At 43.5% G+C, this 17,965-nt stretch overlaps 1 protein-coding gene across 1 annotated transcript; it reads right to left on the reverse strand.

Moving 5' to 3' along the window:
- Nucleotides 1-9,576: 9,576 nt before the first annotated feature.
- HRG_07766 (acyl transferase domain-containing protein) lies at nt 9,577-16,511 on the reverse strand (the record flags this gene model as incomplete). Its single annotated transcript, XM_044866237.1, has 12 exons — nt 9,577-10,535; nt 10,620-10,728; nt 10,785-11,665; nt 11,720-13,118; nt 13,161-13,666; nt 13,724-15,095; nt 15,156-15,304; nt 15,398-15,505; nt 15,559-15,737; nt 15,788-15,926; nt 15,999-16,172; nt 16,223-16,511. 12 exons carry the CDS (start codon nt 16,509-16,511, stop codon nt 9,577-9,579), a joined length of 6,264 nt encoding a protein of 2,087 aa, XP_044719201.1.
- Between the last annotated feature and the right edge of the window lie 1,454 nt (nt 16,512-17,965).

A 17,965-nucleotide genomic window follows, 5' to 3' on the forward strand; every position in this document is an offset into this window, starting at 1 on the left:
ACATTTAAAAGCTTCGTTAGCTTTATCGTCCTATATAAATTCTTTTTCCTTCTTCGTTAAGTCGTATAGTAGTGCTATAATCTTTCCGAAATCTTTAATAAATCGTCGGTAGTAATTTGCAAATCCTAGGAAACTTTATACGTCCTTAACGTTCTTTAGCGTTAGCTATTCTTTAACTAAGTTAATCTTATCTTATTATATTCGTATCTCTCCTAGTAAGATCGTATATCCGAGGAAGTCTACTTCCTATATATAGAACTTACTTTTCTCTAGTTTAACTAATAACTTCGCATTCTAAAGTACGCGGAGTACCTTATAGACGTGTTCCTTATATTCTTCTAGGGTATCCGAGAAGATTAGGATATTATCTAGGTATACTACTATAAAGATATCTAAGTATTCGCGTAGGACATTATTAATTATCCGTTAGAAGGTAGCTAGTGCATTTATAAGTCTAAATAGCATTACTAGATATTCGAATAGTCTGAATTTCGTTCTAAAGGCTATTATCTATTCGTGTCCCTTTTTTATGCGTATTAAGTTATAGGCGCCTTTAAGGTCGAGGGCTATAAACCATTTTTTGCCGTATAGTCGATCTCGTAGTTCCGATATAAGCGGTAATAGTGTTCGGTCCTTTATTATAATATCGTTTAAGCGTCTATAGTCGATAACTAGTCGTAGCTTGCCGTTTTTCTTTAGAATAAATATAACTAGATAGCCTACTTTAGATATTAATGTTCGTATATATCCTTTTCGTAGATTCTCGTCGAGGTAGTCGCGTAGCGTTTATAGTTGCTTTTCGTTTAGGTTATAGATTTTATAGAACGTCGGCGTTATTCTATCCTTAAGATAAATTTCGTGGTCCTATTAGCTATATTCGGGTAACCCTATCTCGAGTTCTTCTTTAAAGAGTTTATCGTATTTCCGGTATTCCTAGGGGATATTCTTTATTCTATCTTATAGGCTTTATTCTTTCTTTTAAGAGCTAGTTTCTCTTAACTTAAGCTCTTTATTAATTTATTTAAGGTCTTTCCTTAGAGTAGTAATAACTCTTCGGATCTTTATATTATATCCTTTATTCTATTTATATCGGATGCTAGGTTATATAGCCGTGTTAGTTAGTACGTGGGTCTTATTAGTCGATTTTATCGTGTCCGCCGGTTCGGTTACTATTTTCGTTTATATCGCTAAAGCCCGTAATAATTTACTTAAACGGTTATCCCTTTTATCCTATTTATTAGCTAAATTATCGCAAAATTTTACTTTCTCCTAAATCTGCTAGTCCTAGAAACTTACGTCTTCGTTCTAACGCAGCTAGCTAGTTTTCTAGTTAATTAATAGGTTGCTCTCCTATAGCTATAGAAGCCCTAATATAAGGTCGTGTTCTTTAATATCTATAATATCGAAGTCAACTTATTCGTCGTAGCCCTAGATATTAATATCGAGGTAATTAATCTCTATATTAATAATTCCGTTATTATAGTTAAAGGCCTCTCCTTCGATATTCGTAAGTTTATATAGATCTATCTTATATCTCTATATAAGTCGGTAACGATTAACGACTCTAGGTAAAACGTAATTGCCTATCGCGCCGTAGTTTAAAAGTATATATACGTAATATCCCGCGATTTAGATATCTAATACTATTTAGTCGCTATAGCTTGCCGTTGCTATGCATAAGGTCCTTAGATCTTATCGTGTCGTGCTAGTCTATAGCCCTTTTATAGATAGCGTACCTCGTTTTTTGCCTAGTCCTTATTCGTTTTATTTGGGTATTCTTCTTCGATTTATTATTAATATCGTTTCTTTATATTTTCGTCGCATAGTATCGTATCGGGGCTTAAGAGACTGATTTCTTATAGCTAATCGAAGATTTCTTATTTCTTAACGCTATATCGTTTACATTATACTACTTCGTAGTTAATTACGTACTATGCTTCGTAATTCTATTCGTTTTCGTACTAAAGGTCGAGTTTTCGTTCTACGTCTTTCTATTTCGCACGTAGTGTTTTTATATCGATTCTCTCTTAGTCGAATGCGGCTTATAGCCTTCGTACGTATTGCTAATAATCTTTTAGTGCACCGTTATATCGTTTATACTATGCTCGTGCTTTTTCGTGTTTATAAACTCTATAGTTTAGGTATACGCATTCGTTATAATCTTCTTTATCGCATTTAATTCGTTACGTAAGTCTTTAGAAGATTAATAGTTTAGATACCTTAGAGCGAGTAGCGCTATGCTATTCCTCTATTTTAGCGTGTTTATAGATTTTATATATCTCCGAAAGACATCTCGTTAATAAACCGTAATTATCGCGGCATTTAAGTAGCGTGCCGTAATCGGGTTCTAATAATATAACTTAGTCGTTCGGGTAGCGTTAATCGATTTTCTAGTATTCTAGTTCTATGCTTAGGTAGGGTTTCGAAAGTACTTATCCCTCGAACCTAACCGGGAAGGCGTCGTATCGTGCCTTTATCTAGAAGTATATTATGCAATCTAGGTAGACATATAATATCTATAAAATATACTTATAGTGCTTATAAGTAAGTAGTGTTTATAGATCGTCTCTAAATTCTCCTCGTAGTTACTATTCTCGTTATAGAGCTATAAAGGTGTCGACTATAGCGATAGCTATAGCGTAGTCTCCTCCGCGTAGTGCCGGTTAATATGGAATTAATATAGCTTATTAGTTTTCCGTAAGAATTTAAGGTGTTTATTAGGTTCTAATTTTAAGCATTTCTTCGAATTCTTCGAAGTATAGAGCGTATTCTCTAATCGTAGTATTTTCCCTTAGTAGCGAGGGTAGTAGTATAAGTTCGTTCTTATCTTCCGTTTCTCTAGGTATTTCTTATTCTTTAGAGCTTATATCGTTAACACTTCGTTATTCTTCCTTAGGTTATTATCTAAGTTTCGTAAGTATAAGGGCTATATCTATATCTTCTTTATTATATTGTTTATAGACTGCCTATCGTTGTTATCGATTTTTATTTCGTATATCTTCCTAGAATCGTTTGCCGTTCTTCCTAATCTAGTCTTAGGAGACTCCTTTAGGATAGGGGTATTCCGGTTCTGCGAATTTAACTTATTTCTATATTTTAGGATCCCTTCGTTATATTATTGCAAGGGTTTTCTTTAGTTGCTTTAGGAACTATCCGGTACCGTTTTTATCGCTTAAGTATACCGTGCATTCGTCGTCGTAGTATATAGTCTAACTAAGGAGTTTATGCTTTAGTTCCTATCTATTAGTAGCGTTTAGGTGTTTCTTACCTTCTAGGGCTAGTGCCTAGTAGGTTTTCTTCTCCTTACGAGGTTATCTATATTCTTTAGAGTAATGTCTAAGTTTCCCGTAGTTAAAACACTTTCCTTTGCTTTTCTATATTGCATCTAGATCTATCCTACCTAGGTTAGTTATATAGGCGTAGGCAATAGGAGTTTCGCGCTTCTTTTTATAGTTAGCGCGTCGGTTAAAGTTATTCCTATAGGAAGGGTTCTAGTTTCCTCTTCCTTACTTCTTTTCTTAGCGTCGCGTATACTATCTATCGTCGATTCGTACTACTATAGCAATATAGTCTAAGAGGTTATTAGGTCGATTTTCCTTATAGAGCTCGTCCTTAACTTCTTCTTTAAGCCCGTCGTAGAATCATAATATAAGAGGTTCGTCGTCCTAATTAAGCTTTAAGGTAACTTAACGGAACTTCGTAGCATAATCCGATGCTAAGATTCTTTATCGGAGTTCTCGAAGTTTCTATTCGGCTTCTTGTTCCTCGTCGGTTATTCTAAATACTTTCGTAATAGCTTCTTTAAATCCTTAGAAACTAGCAAAGACTTCGTCTATCTCGTTATCTCGTCGCGCTAGTTAGTTATCGAGAAAGTCCCTTATAATAGGTCTAAACTAAGCGAGTGCCGTTCTAGATAAATAATTTCCTATGTAGAGTACCTTTTCGACTAGGTCCGAGAGTTTAGTAAGGTAAAACCGGTGGTAGGCTTTAAGTTAGGTAAGAAAGTCTCGAAGCGTGCCGTAAGTACCGTCGAATAGTCCTAGCTATTTTAGTTTAACTACTTCTCCGAGGTCCCTAACTTATCCGTTGCCTCCTCCGTTCCTAAGTAACTATACCTTATATCGAAGGGCGATGATTTCGCGTATTATATCCTAAGGCGATATAGTAGCTCTAGAGTTAGTTAATCTAGCTTACTATATAGGCATATTAATAGTTACGATATTGCTTAGAGTAACGCAGTATTGCACTAAATAAGAGCTTTTAACGTATAACGACCGGTGTTATTCCTAAGGGATAAACCTATCGAGGGGTTTATATTAGTAGATATAATAGGGCGTAGTCTAAGCAATAATATATATATTACGTTAGTAATAAGTTAGAGGTCGTAGACCGTAGACTATAACTAGGTAATTAAGTGATCGGAATTAAAGATAAGATCGTAATAGAGATCGTAATAATTATATTAAAAGCTATCGAGCTATCTATCTAAAGGAGTGTTCCGTTCCTTCCTTATATATCTCGAGAGCTTCCCTAGATCGCCGAGAGCATTAGGTGATCCCGTCGCCTAGGAGCGCTAGGGCGCTAGGGCGATCCTACGATCCTAGCCGTAGAGCGTTAGAGCGCTAGAGTGACCCGTCGCTCTAAACTTAATTGGCCCGTCGGTCCGTCTAATATTCCTTGCTCCCCACGTTACGTGTCCTCGTGACATGTGCTGGTCCCGCGGTTTGCTGGACCGTGGTCGTAACAATCTACCTACTAAGGTAACTACCTTAGTAGGAATATCTTTTCGGACCCTTATAGCTATAGTAGTAGAATTCGACCTCGAACTTAATTAGATAGATATAGTTAACGCCTTTATTAACTACTTACTTAAGGAAGAAAAAGTTATCTATATATAACTTCCTCTTAGTTTCTAATAGCTAAGAAAGGTTCTATAGCTTAGGAAAGCTCTATACGGATTATAAAGATTACCCCTTCTTTAGTAATAGTATTTAATAGGTTCCCTTAAAGCCCTAGGCTTTAAGAAAGTCCCTTAGGAACCTTATATAATATAGAAGGGAAAAATCACGGTCTTCTTTTACGTTAATAATATTATCTAGGCTTACCTAAAAGAGGAAGAAGTAAATATAAGGGAGGCTATAAAAGGCCTATAATAAAGGTATAAGATAACTAGGCTAAGGGAGCTAAAGTAGTTCCTAGGGATACGAATCCTTAGGAATAGGTCCTAATAGACTATCTAGCTTACCTAAGACGCCTATATCGATAAGGTCGCTTATAAATTCCTCCTTAAATCCCTCGATAAGAAGCTTCCCTCTATACTAATATTAAACGAATAGCTTTTACCTAATCTATCCTTTTAAGCTAGGGAGTAAGAGAAATACTAATATTAATAAAAGGTAGGCTCCTTGCTTTTTTTTTAGCTATTTCTACTAGACCGGATATCTCTTTTACGGTCTCCTAGCTAGCTAGGTATAACTAGAATCCTAGCCCTAGGCACTAAGAAGTAGTAGACTAAGCAATCCTTTATCTCTATTTAACGAGATTATATAGTCTATACCTAGGAGGGCAAGAAAGGAAATTAGCTACCGAAATCTTCCTTTATTTAAGCGATTCGTCCTTTATTAATAATTCCTTAAATAGAAAGAGCTTATAAGGGTATATTATATCCCTTTTTAGAGGAACTATTACTTAGAGAGCTTTAAAATAAGCTACTATTATAACTTTAAGTATAGAAGTAGAGCTATTAGCTCTTTTAAAAGTATTAAAAGAAGCGATTTTCCTTAGCTAGCTACTAATATCTCTATAACTATAAATTCCGTTACTATTAGCTATAAAATACGATAATATATAGACTATATAAATTCTTATAGAGGAAAATAGTAAGCTATTAACCTAGCTATAGTATATCGATATCTACTAATATTAGTTACGCTAAGAAGTCTAAAGGGGACTTATTTCCGTCCGTTAGGTTTTAATAGTATTAATAAAAGCTAACGGTCTTATAAAGCCCCTACTAAAGTAAAAGCTAGCTGTCTTTTTATAGTAAATTAGGCTAGAAGACGTTCGAGAAAAGCTATCCTTAGAGGCCCGCCTTAAGAGGCTATAAGAGGAGCTAATAGTACGTAAGAGGAAGGAGACGTCTATAGCTAAAGAGAGGAATTAGGACTTATCTTAAAAGAGGGCCCCTAGCTTAATTAAGACTTATTCTTCTTAAAAGGCTCCCTTTTTAGGGACTTATCCTTAGAGAAGCCCCCCTTTCTTATAGGACTTAATATCCTCCTTAAGGCCCCTTTTTCCTAAAGTAGGTCTAAAAGAGCCTAGGGCTAAAACCTAGATTTCTTAAGTAAGGGATAAGTATAGACTAAGACCTCCTTTATACGCTTACTAGCCTAGGTATTTAGCTTTACCCTTTCTATAAGGGCAGGCTATAGCTAAGGGGGTATATCGCGAAGCGTAGCTTAATTTCGTAGTTCTTAGAGATCTCCCTTAGTAAAAGGGACCTAGGAAGCTAAAAAATAGGTTTTAAGGAAGGAGCTAAAAGGAGGTATAGAGAGGAGGGTAGGGGTAAGAGGGGAAGTAGATAGTAGCAATAGCTTCTTATAGAGGTAGCGAAAAATAAGACGGATATACCGGTAATAGCTAGAAAGGAGGGGAAACCCTAGTAAAAAGCTTAGTAGTTAAGAGGATATTAATAGCTTCTTTAAGTAGGATCTTCTTTATTAATTAAGATAGTAGATAGGTATAAAGAGGGGCGTTAGATAAAGGAAAGAAGGATAATTAAGGTAATATAATAATTACTCCCCTACCTTAATTACTACCCCTATAAGAATTATATATCTCTGCCCTACCTATCCGACCCCTTACTTTTAATTTCACCTTTATATATTTTTATATACTTCTTATATCTCTCTTTATAAGAATTTTAATAGATAATACTACTACTATTAAATTAGTAGAAAATCCGGAATTTTATAAAAGGTCTAAGTATATAAGATTAGCTTATTATTATATTAAAATTAGTATAAGAGAAGGGGAAATTAGAGTTTTTTATATTAAATTAAAAGATACTATAGCTAGTATTTTTACTAAGATTTTAGGACCTAAATTACTTTATATATTTAAAGACGGTCTATCTTTAAAATAAGTCCCTAAGTAATTAAAAGGGGGTTTTAAATATTTCTTATACTTTCTATATCTTTCCCTTACTAGGTTTTTCCTTTTATTAAGTTTCCTAGAGAAATATTTACTAGGTTTTTATCTATAAGGATTTTCCTAGTAATAATAGGTTTTACCTTATATAAGGTTATCCTATAAATAATTACTATAACTATAGATTTTTCCTACTATAGGTTTTTCTACTAGTATATACCTAAGGATTTTCTTTTCCTAAGAAAGAATAGGTTTTTATATATCCTATTTAGGTATAAGAGTAGTTTTCCTATTAAAGGTTTTACCCTATATATATACTACTATAAATAAATTAGTAAAGAGTATATAAATCTACTTTTTAAGGGAGGCTATAAAGAATAGTATTTTCCTACTATAAATAAAGTAGCTATATATACTCTCCCGATTATATAAGCTAATAAGTAGTATATTAATTATAGATAAAATTATATCTTATAAACTAATATTACTTATTATTTTTTATACTATTATATATTAAATAAGTTACCGGTTATTATATAATCTAAAATTAAAGGAATAAAGCTAGCTTAAAATACTAGCTAAGATATCTTAAGAATACTAGTATAACTAACCTCCTTTTAATATAAATACTAGCGGAACTAAGATACTTCTAGCTATACTTAAGATATTATTATTATTAAGATTAAACTAGTAACCTATCTAAAGGTATCTAGAACTTCGGCGTTAAATAAGAGGGAAAAACTAAAGTACTTAAAAGAAAACCCTCCCCTCTTTTATAGCTAGTCCGCCCTTATACTAGGTCGCGGTTATAATATATAGGAATCTTACGCTAGCTATCTTAGGTATCGTTATAGTTAGTTAGAATTATATTAGCCCCGCTATAAAGTAACCTTAGAAAGTAACTCCTTTATATACGTAGGGTATATAGCGTTAATTAGTAATATAAGCGTTTTTAGTTAATAGTTAATAGTTAATTATATAATTATCTTTAACCTTATCCTATAACGATATCTTCCTAGGCTCTACCTTATTTTTCCGCTATAAGGCTTAGCGGGCTATTTTTTATTAATACTAGCCTTTAGCCGGGCCGGTGGTTAGGTTATCGCACCGGCTTCGCGCCGTACCTATTAAGTTACTAGTATCGGCCCTAGGTTTTTATTTTCCCGGTCGGGGGGCCCGGACCGGGGTTAAGGGGAGGTCCTAATAAATTTATCGCTAGGTCCGGGTAGGCAAGGTCTAGGCCGGCCTACTTATAGCGGGGCTAGACTACTAGTATATTTATAGGCGCTTTTAGAAGCGCTAATTAGCTAATTAATAAGTAGGTTAGCGTAGTCTATTAGTCCTACTAAAACTTAATCGTGCCCCCGGCTAGATTCGAACTAACTCTAGCGTTATAGCTAGTAGGCTTCCTAGGTATATAACTACTATACTACGAGGGTTAGATTATACTATTATAAAGTAAGTAAAGGTATAGGCTTAAGTACGGTTTATTAAAAGAAGGTTAATAATCTATAAGGGAGAAAAGGAAGAAAAGTATAGGCTTACCCTATATAAGTATAGAAGCTACTTATATATAGGCTTAGCCTAGACTTTAGTCTAGACTTATATAAGGTAAAAGCCCTTATAATATAGCCTTATACTAGTAAAAGCTTATTATAAGCTATAATTATATATAAAAAGAACTTAGGTTATAAGGGAGATCCTATTAATATCTTACTTATATAAGCTAACCGCTTAATAATAATAGTATTATTATTATAAAGGAACTATTAAATAAAGTTATATACTATATAATAGGTTTTAAAGCCTAGGGAATATAATAAGAGCTAAATTATATATTTATACTCTTTATAAGTACTATAATAAAATTAGTAAAAGTTATTATATAATAGTATTAACTAAAATCTTACTAAATAGCTTTATAAATAAAAAGAAGATATATAAGAAAAGTATACCCTACTTTATATTATATTTCTCTTTATAAAGAAATACTTAATAGTATTAAGAAAGGTACTATTAAAAAAACTATATTAATTAAGATATAGTTAGTAGCTTATAGTTCTTTAAATAAAATATTAAGTCTAGTATATATTTAAATATCTATTATATTAGTAGGTATAAAGCTTATATTTTCTTTTCTTTTTCTTCTTATAGTTATTTATATAAAGATTAAATTCAATACTTAATTATAAGTTTTATTTAACTCTTAAAATAGTTAATCTACTAGATTTATCCTACCCTTTTACTATCTAGCTTTATATATAATAAAGTTTTATAGAAATATATATTAAGCCCTTAATATTTAGCGAGACGCTTTATATTATTAAACATTAGAAAATTCACCGCTAGTTTCTTTGTCTTATATAGGTGCTTTAGCCCGACCTTAGTAAGAACTTTAAGAACGCTTCTCGCCTTAGTCTAGAAAGGCTAGGCCGCCTTCTCTGCGTGCTTAATCTTCGTCTTCTTTAAGACCAGCGCAGCAAGGTCCCCAATCGTCCCCGCAGTAAGTAGCTCAAGGACCTGTAAATGTGCCAAGTACTCTTTTCCTATCCAGTTGCGAAGCTCAATAGCGTTTAACGAGTCCAAGCCGTAAGACTTGACGGAGCTGCCCGAGTCTATATCGCCCGGTTGGAGCATCAGGATGGCGCAGAGCTTATCCCGGATTCTGTTCGTAGCACCTTCAACTGCCTGCTCGTACGTAGCCGCCCGGGTCATCTCCTCCTGGGCGGACGCGGATTGCGAGCCCTCGTCCCCTTCGGAACTTTGGTTCTCCGCGAGCAGGGCGTCACGGAGATGAGCAAACTTAGCATCATCGGCGTAGAAGGGCAACGAGGTGCCATTGAAGTTCAAGCCCGTAATGACTTGGTTGTTAGAGAACTGAGAGATTTGTCCGCAGATGCCGGCCTCCACTAAGGCGAGGACTTGTGTCTCTCCAAAGGTGCTTCCAGCCAGTGTCTGAAGAATCTGGCTCTGACGCGCCGAGTTCTCCGCTAAATACCCGACTCCTTCGACTGCTGTTAGGTCGATCGTCGTCGCCGGAAGGCCCTGCTTTGTCCTGTGCTGAACAAATGCATCCAGAAAAGTGTTTGCAGCGGCATAGGCGGCCTGGCCCCTGTTGCCGACAATGCCGGCCACCGAGGACAGGACAATGAAGAAGTCGAGTTTTTGACCAGTCAGAGCGCGATGGAAATTCCAGGTGCCTGACAATTTCGCTTCGACAACTTGGTTGTAGTCATCAAAGGTCATCTTCTCAAACAAGACGTCTCGGAGTACCATGGCGGCGTGAACAACGCCCTGAATAGGAGGCAATGCCTTGGCCCACTCGACGACCGCCTTCACGCTGGCTTCCTTGACAACGTCGCATGACTTGACGTGGATGGTGGCCCCTAATTGACTGCATTTTTGGGACAGGCAATCCAGTTCCGCAGTCATACGACCATTTCGGGACAGGAGTACGATGTGTCTCGCACCATGGTGGACCATCCACTTGGTCATGGACCGGCCCAGACCACCGGTGCCGCCAATGATGATGTACGTCGCATTCTGCTTTAAGAACCCGGAAGCCCGGCGATGAGTAACCTATAACTTCCGGTTAACATGGCGAGTGAGACCTGGCGGCCGGAGAGATGTCTTACCTTGACCTGTTCTCCAACACGAGGGGCAATAATTATCTTTCCGGTGGACTTGCCACTCTGCAGGGTGCGCATGGCGGACTCAATCCCCGAGATGCCCAAGACGGTGATTGGTTCAATGGCGGATATTTGCTTGCTACCGAGTAGTTTCATGACGGCGTTGAGAACGCGGCCCATTACCTGGGGTCGTTCGGCAGCAACAAGCGTCAGATCGACCGAGCTAAAGGTGACGTTGTGCTCAAATTGGCCCATGTCCAATCTGGTGTTAGAGGTGATGTCTCGCTTGCCGATTTCAATAAAGCGACCAAAGTGTGCCAAGGATTCCCATGACTCCCTTAGGAGCTCGCCGGCCAAGGAGTTGATAACCACATTAACACCCTCCCCACCAGTTGCTTCGCGGATGGCGGCCCCAAACGTTGAGTCGCGGCTGTAGAAGATGTGGTCTTCCGGGACCCCATACTTCTCCATAATGAGTTGCTTCTTGTTAGGGCTTCCAACTGTTGCAAAAATCTCAGCCCCGATCATCTGCGCTAGCTGGATAGCTGCTTGACCGACGCCACCAGAGGCGGCATGGATGAGAATCTTTTCGCCAGATTCTAGGTGAGCAATGTCAACGAGGCCGTAGTAGGCTGTGCTATAGACGACGGGAATCGAGGCGCCTTCCTCCATAGTCATGTGCTGCGGCATTTCGGCAGCGCTAGTAGCTTTGCATCTCGTGTAGGTCCCGTAGGCGCCACGCGACATGGCGCAGACTCGGGCACCGACAGAGAGGGACGTCACCTTGGCGCCAACCCTAGCGACGGTGCCGCTGCACTCGACACCCAGATAGGGACTGCCAACCTGTCCCATGGTGATGACAACATCCTTGAAGTTCATGCCGGTGGCTGCGATCTTAATTTCGATGTCATCATCGCCTAACGGTTGTTCAACCTCGTCACGGAAGTAAAGCGAATCAAGTGCACCATAGGTCCCAATGGCAATCTCCAGGCGGCGGTTCTCTTGCTCAAACGGCTGGAGATATGGCCCTGAAGGCTGTGTCTGACGGTGGATGAGCTGGTTCATGTCAGGGTCCTCGACTACGCGAGGGACGGCCAGCTTGCCCTGTTCCTCGGCAAACTCGAAGTCGCTGGGCCCGTCCTCGTGCTCCGACTCTATAACCTTCTTGAGAGCCTGGATAATGAGCTCGCAGCGAGCGCTGTTGTCCAGCTGAGAAGCAGGATCAAGGTCAAGAGTCGCTGCCAGCTTGCCTGTCTCTGATCGAACAGTGCGAAGCAGGCCTTGCGACAGAGCCTTGTCTGGGTGCAAGGCATTTTTTGAGGTGCCACTTCCGACCCAAAGCACTGCAGAAGCCGTCAGGATAAGGCGTTGCAGCCTGTCGAAATCCTTGGCGTTGATGCCGGCAATGAATGGACTGTCGAGCTCGTAGAGGGCGATGCAAATCTTGTCCGAAGCCACGAGCTTGTCAAGGGCACAAACGGTAGGAGACGCTCCTGTTTTCAAGAGGAGAAGGTCCATGAGTGATCGGACCATGGGATCATTCTCGGTCTTATCCGAGACGATGACAACGGGTGCCGTGAAGTCTGCCTCCAAAGCGCTGCTGCCATTCGCGTGACCGTTGACGCCGTTGGCATGCCCGTTTGCGCCGTTAACACCGTTGACATGTCCCTTGACGCCATTAGAGCCGTTAGCATGTCCATCGACACTATTTATTTCGTGGTTATGGCCATTCTGGCTGCTACTGTTCGCCTGAGCCTTCTGGACTCTGCCGAGATCCTCCCACTGGAGCTTGTAGCAAACCGATGGCGGCACCGCCTCCTCAACGCTCTCATCACGAACCGGCGTCATGGTGAAGCCGCGTATGCTGAGAATCGGCTGAGCCGAGCTCTGCGACTGCCAGGCGTCAATGGAGAAGTCGACCGGCATCACGTGCCTTGTGTTCGGGTGGCCCTCGCAAACGACGTGTAATACGTCGCCAACCTTGTTAGGTAGCTCTTTACTGAATTCAAGGTGCTTGATTGCGTTGGGCATGTAGAGGCTGGGCATGCCATGGCGACCAGCTCCGAGAATGGCAAAGGAATGCTGGAAAAACAAGTCCAACAGGGCAGGTGGTAAGACGTAAGGCGTCTCGTGGTCGTAGGGCATGGTCGTGGCGGTGTTCGGAACTGCGACATCGGAATGCGAGTACTCATCGCAGCACTGTATACCCGTCTTATCCTTGATCTGGAATAAGGGACCATAGCTCGCCCCCTTGCTGTCGAGTTCGGCATAAAACGAACCCAGGGTCACGGCGTCGTTGCAACGCTCCGTGGCCCGACGCCGGCGTTTGCCGCTCTCGGCCTGCGCAAGAGAGCTGATGGGGTTGAAAGACGGCTTTCGCACGGCAATTAGGCCGCGGCAATGTTCGATCCAGCCCCTTCCCGGTGCCCAGGACGAGATTTGGAACTCATCCCATTCGTTGGAATACGAGCGAGTGCCTTCGGCGTACCGGCGCAGGGTCACTGTCATCTCATATTCGTCGCCATCGTTCATAATCAGGGCCGCAGTCGCCTGGACTTCTCTCATGCAGAACCGCTCAAACGGGATGCGACGAAGCGATGCACGCTGGGCCGCAGCTTCGACGGCCATAGACAGGTAGCCGGCAAGAGGAAACGTTGTAAGGGTTTGCATCTTGTGCTCCCTTAGCCAGGGGATATCGTCCGTAGTAATCACATTTCGCCAGGTGTGTTCATGGTCAGTCGAGCCAGTAGTAAGCAGCCCAAGAATATCGTGTCTACCAAAGGGCTTGATGCGCGTTTCCAGACTCTGGCGCGGCTCGATCCAGTATCGCTCGTGCGTCCAAGGGTAGGGGGCAAAGTCGTCAACGAGCTTGGGCAAGTCATGTTCGCCTGCTGCGTTGTTGATCTTGTCAAAATCCAGCGATTGACCCATAACGAAGAGGCTACCGGCCGTCTTAAGGGCAGCTGTAGTGGCGTTCTGATTCCGCACCAGGCTTGGGCAATACTTGATGCTGGTTGCCTGCTGGCCCATCTCCCTGAGAATCTGCTTGATTGGGCCCTCGAGAGCCGCGTGAGGACCTATCTCAACCAAGACAGATGGCTTCGCTTCAGCGCAGAGAGCCTCCAGTGCCGGTGAAAACAGGACGGGCTTGACCAGATTGTCGGTCCAGTACTCTGCGCAAAGCATGGATGACCTCTCGAGAGCTTTTCCATGGAGCGAGGAGAAGAAAGCAACTTTGCTGCCGTCGCTCGCCGTAACTCCCTCAATGGCTCGGTGATAATCTTTGGCGACCATCTCCATATGGGAGGAGTGGTACGCAACATCGACAAGCAGCTTGCGGCTAAAGATCTTACGGCTTTCTAGCTCGGCCGCCAGCTGTTCGATCGCATCGACGTTGCCCGACACCGTGGTGGAGCCAGGAGAGTTCTCGCACGCGACAGCAGCACCCTGCAGAGATATCGTCTTAATCATCTTTCGCACCTCTGCCGGGCTTGCACCCACGGCAAGCATGGATCCGCAGAGCTCGGGGTGCTCGGCTTTCATCTTGAGAGTGACCTGGCCTCTTTGGTAGGCGGTGGTCATGGCGGCGTCGAGGGAGATTACACCGGCGGCGAAAGCGGCGCCAATCTCTCCGCTTGAATGGCCAACGACTGCCTCAGGCTCGATGCCCCATGAAGAGAACAGTCGTACAAGACCCAGTTGGATGGCGGTACAGGCTGGCTGGCTCAGATGGGCCTTGTTGACTTGTGTATGTTCTTTCTCCTTGCCGAGCTCCTCGAGGAGCGAGAAGTCGGCACCGAGCCGCCGGAGACAGTCGTCGGCGGCGCGCATGGTGTCGGCGAACACTGGATGTGAATCCATGAGTTCTCGACCCATGGCATACCACTGAGCTCCCTGTCCCGTGAAGACAAACGCTATTTTAGGCGGCCTAGAGCAACGGATAGGCTTCGTGTCGACGTCATTCAAGGCTTGGACCACCTCGTTACAGCACGAGGCGGTCAAGGCAATCCGCCAGGGCATATGCGCCCGGCGCTCACCAAGCGTATATGCGAGATCCCTAACCAGACGTTTCTGAAAGACTTCGGGATGCTGCTCGGCATAGATACCCAATTGCTTCGCTCTGGCTTTAGCCGACTCCTCGCTGTGGCCTGAAAGAACGAAGAGTTTGTGCACCCCGTCGGACCTTTCTTGCACGACGGAGTCGAAGTCGAGAGCCGGCCGCTGCAACACGCAGTGGGCATTGGAGCCACCAAAGCCGAAATTGTTGATGCTGATATACTTCTTATGTCCAGGCCAGGACCTCAGAGAGGTGGGAACCTTGAGTTAAGGTAAGCGTCGCCGTTGTGTAGAAGAAGTTTCTGCTGCCGAGCCACTAACCTTCAAGTTCCACTCATCTAGCGGGATATTCTCGTTGGCCTTTTCAAAGTTTACATTGGGCAGGATGAAGCCCCTTTCGAGCATCATGGCCGCCTTGATGACAGAGATGATACCACTTGCATTCTCGAGATGCCCAACATTGGTCTTGACTGACCCGATGTTAAGTGGCTGTCCTTCGGTGCAGCCCTCACCAAATACATTATAGATGGCCCTAGCTTCGATCGGGTCGCCAATCTTCGTACCTGTTCCGTGGGCCTCGACGAAACCGACATCCTCCAGGTTGATGTCGGCCTTGGCGTACACATCGCGGATCAGCTGCTCTTGCGCCTCGCCGCTTGGCGTCGAAAGACCTAGCGGTGCATGTAAGTAACAACCTGGGTTGGGAACCGAGTGTACAGCTCACCAACTGTCTTTCCGTCTTGATTGACACCCGTGTGGACAATAATCGATTTGATGTTGTCGTTGTCTCTGATGGCCTTGTCGAGGGGCTTGATGATAAGACATCCTACGCCTTCACCACGGGCAAATCCGGACTTGCCTCGGTGGTCGAAGGCGTATGTCTTACCTTGTTCCGAGAAAAGGCTGCGAGAGCGTCAGAAGGCGTCGAGTCGACGTGTGTGGACTAGACGTACCCCGACATAGACATGGTAATCCACCTGTCCGGTTGTAGATGCAAATGGCAAGCACCAACAATGGCGGAGTCACACTCGCCGGCGCGGATGCTCTGGACCGCTTGGTGCAGGGCGAAAAGGCCTGACGAACACGCTGTGTCTAGAGAGAAGCAGGGGCCGCGCAGGTCAAAGTAATGTGAGATGCGGCCTGATAGTATAGATTGATGGTTGCCCGTGACGTCGAACATGGGGACCGTATGCAAATCACGGAAGGCGCCAAACTGATAATCGGACGGCACGCCGCCGACAAAGACGCCCATGTTGCTGCCTGCAATAGCATCCTTGGGAATACCGGCGTTTTCAAGTGCCTCGTATGAGCACTCGAGGAGCATGCGTTGCTGAGGATCTAGGATGGCTGTTAGAAACAGTCTCCCAAGTGACGGGAGCTCAACGCACCCATGGACGTGGCCTCTTGGCGAGTGATGTTGAAGAATGGGGCATCGAATTTGGCGGGGTCTTGTTCCAGAAAATATCCTCCTAGGGTGTTGAAGCAGCCTTTCTTCTGTGGATTGGGATGATAGTAGGCGTCCGCCGTGAACCTGTCTTTGGGGATCTCTCCCCAACCCGAGCGAGCCCGGGACAACATGGTCCAAAATTCATCCAACGTTGAGATACCGCCTGGCAGCCGGCATGACATGCCGACTATGGCCAGAGGGGCCGGCTTTCGCCCATTGTCGGAGACCATGGTGGCCGTCGGCGATGGTGGCGACGCCGTCAAGAGGAAAGGGCAATGCAAATGGTAAAGGAGAAGCTGGCGTTGTTGTGTATGGAGGCAGTGAGGTGTTGCTACGATCAAACGTTATTCCCCGTGGGCCAAAGGAGCCGTCATATCTTGGACTAGATTTCCACGAGCCGTCCGAGACGCCTTTTTTACTCTTTATCTGGGGCGCCTAATACCTGGCGAACTCTGCCGCGAACGTCCGCCGAGTTCCGAACAGGTCGAGCTGAAGAAGGACCGATTACCGTTGCCGGGAGTTCGACAGGAACACGTCGAGACGTTAGTGGCTTCGGAACGAAGGCCGTCGTCCCTTGTCTCGTTTGCACTCCCATGCATTCGCATCCGTCGAGCGGCAGCTGCATCAGCGCTGGGAGAGTGCGCCGTCGCTCTGGAATGCAGGTGTCTAAGATCAATACCCAGTGCGGCTAGTCGCAGCGTGTACAACCTTGGGATCGTCCAGGGCGGCAGACTGAAAACAGTGGAGCTGCACACCATCTTGTTTCTTTGTGCCCTTGTTTGAGACCTTTGCGAATGATGGCTGCTCAACTCCTGGCTGCTCCTCTGACCTGGCCAAGCAACCGGCGTTCCTCACATGGAGGCCATGGAAGCTCGCAGGTTGCCAAGTGGAGGGAGAGGTGGGGGCCGCCTCTCGGGTAGATTGATAGATTGCCGGAACGCTGGGCTGGAGGTGGCTCCTATCGGGGGACGAATCATGGTCCAGGGATCCGGCTGACCAGTAAGATGGTTGACTTGATCAGGTACCTTGTTGCCGCTCCCCATCAACCCTACCGCGATGCTTCGACCTGAATGGTTTTCAAAATCATAGATTTTCTATCAATCGCTTCTGTAAAACTTTCTGACTGCCCTGAAAGTGCCCCAGCAAGCACGTTAGCATCCATCGACAGTACCCGGGAGGCCTGGACCGGCCAGCCTGCTTGGAATGCACAACACTGGCCTTGCACCAGTCCTTCGGAGTCGTCAACATCACTCCGGAAGTTGCCATTCACGATCGTCGAAGGCGGCTGGCGCATCCGCCGCTGATGCTCAACCGTCTAATTTTATCGGCTGACTTGGTAGATCCACATGACACATCAACCGACTGTCTTCGTCAAAGCAGTCGTGTCTCTGCACGTTTTTTTCTCGAAATTTATCTCTCGTCTCACATTTTGCATACATCGTGTGGCCACGCCGCAACGCCTCACCTGCCAACCAACCACTACGCATACAATGGAAACGCATTTTTATTGTATAAATGTTGCAAAACTTCTGCATGCATCTCTAGCGCCTACTCGTCCGCGACACCGTCTTGAGTTGAAGTTGATTCCACCGACTCTGCCTATTGTGGCGCTAAAACGCACACAATCGGCCCGAAGTGAATGAAGAATTTTGGCGCCGGTATACAGATCTCTGCCGCTGGATGC

Source organism: Hirsutella rhossiliensis, assembly GCF_020360975.1.
Source record: "Hirsutella rhossiliensis strain HR02 chromosome Unknown scaffold00008, whole genome shotgun sequence".
In the NCBI taxonomy this organism is placed as follows: Eukaryota; Fungi; Ascomycota; class Sordariomycetes; order Hypocreales; family Ophiocordycipitaceae; genus Hirsutella; species Hirsutella rhossiliensis.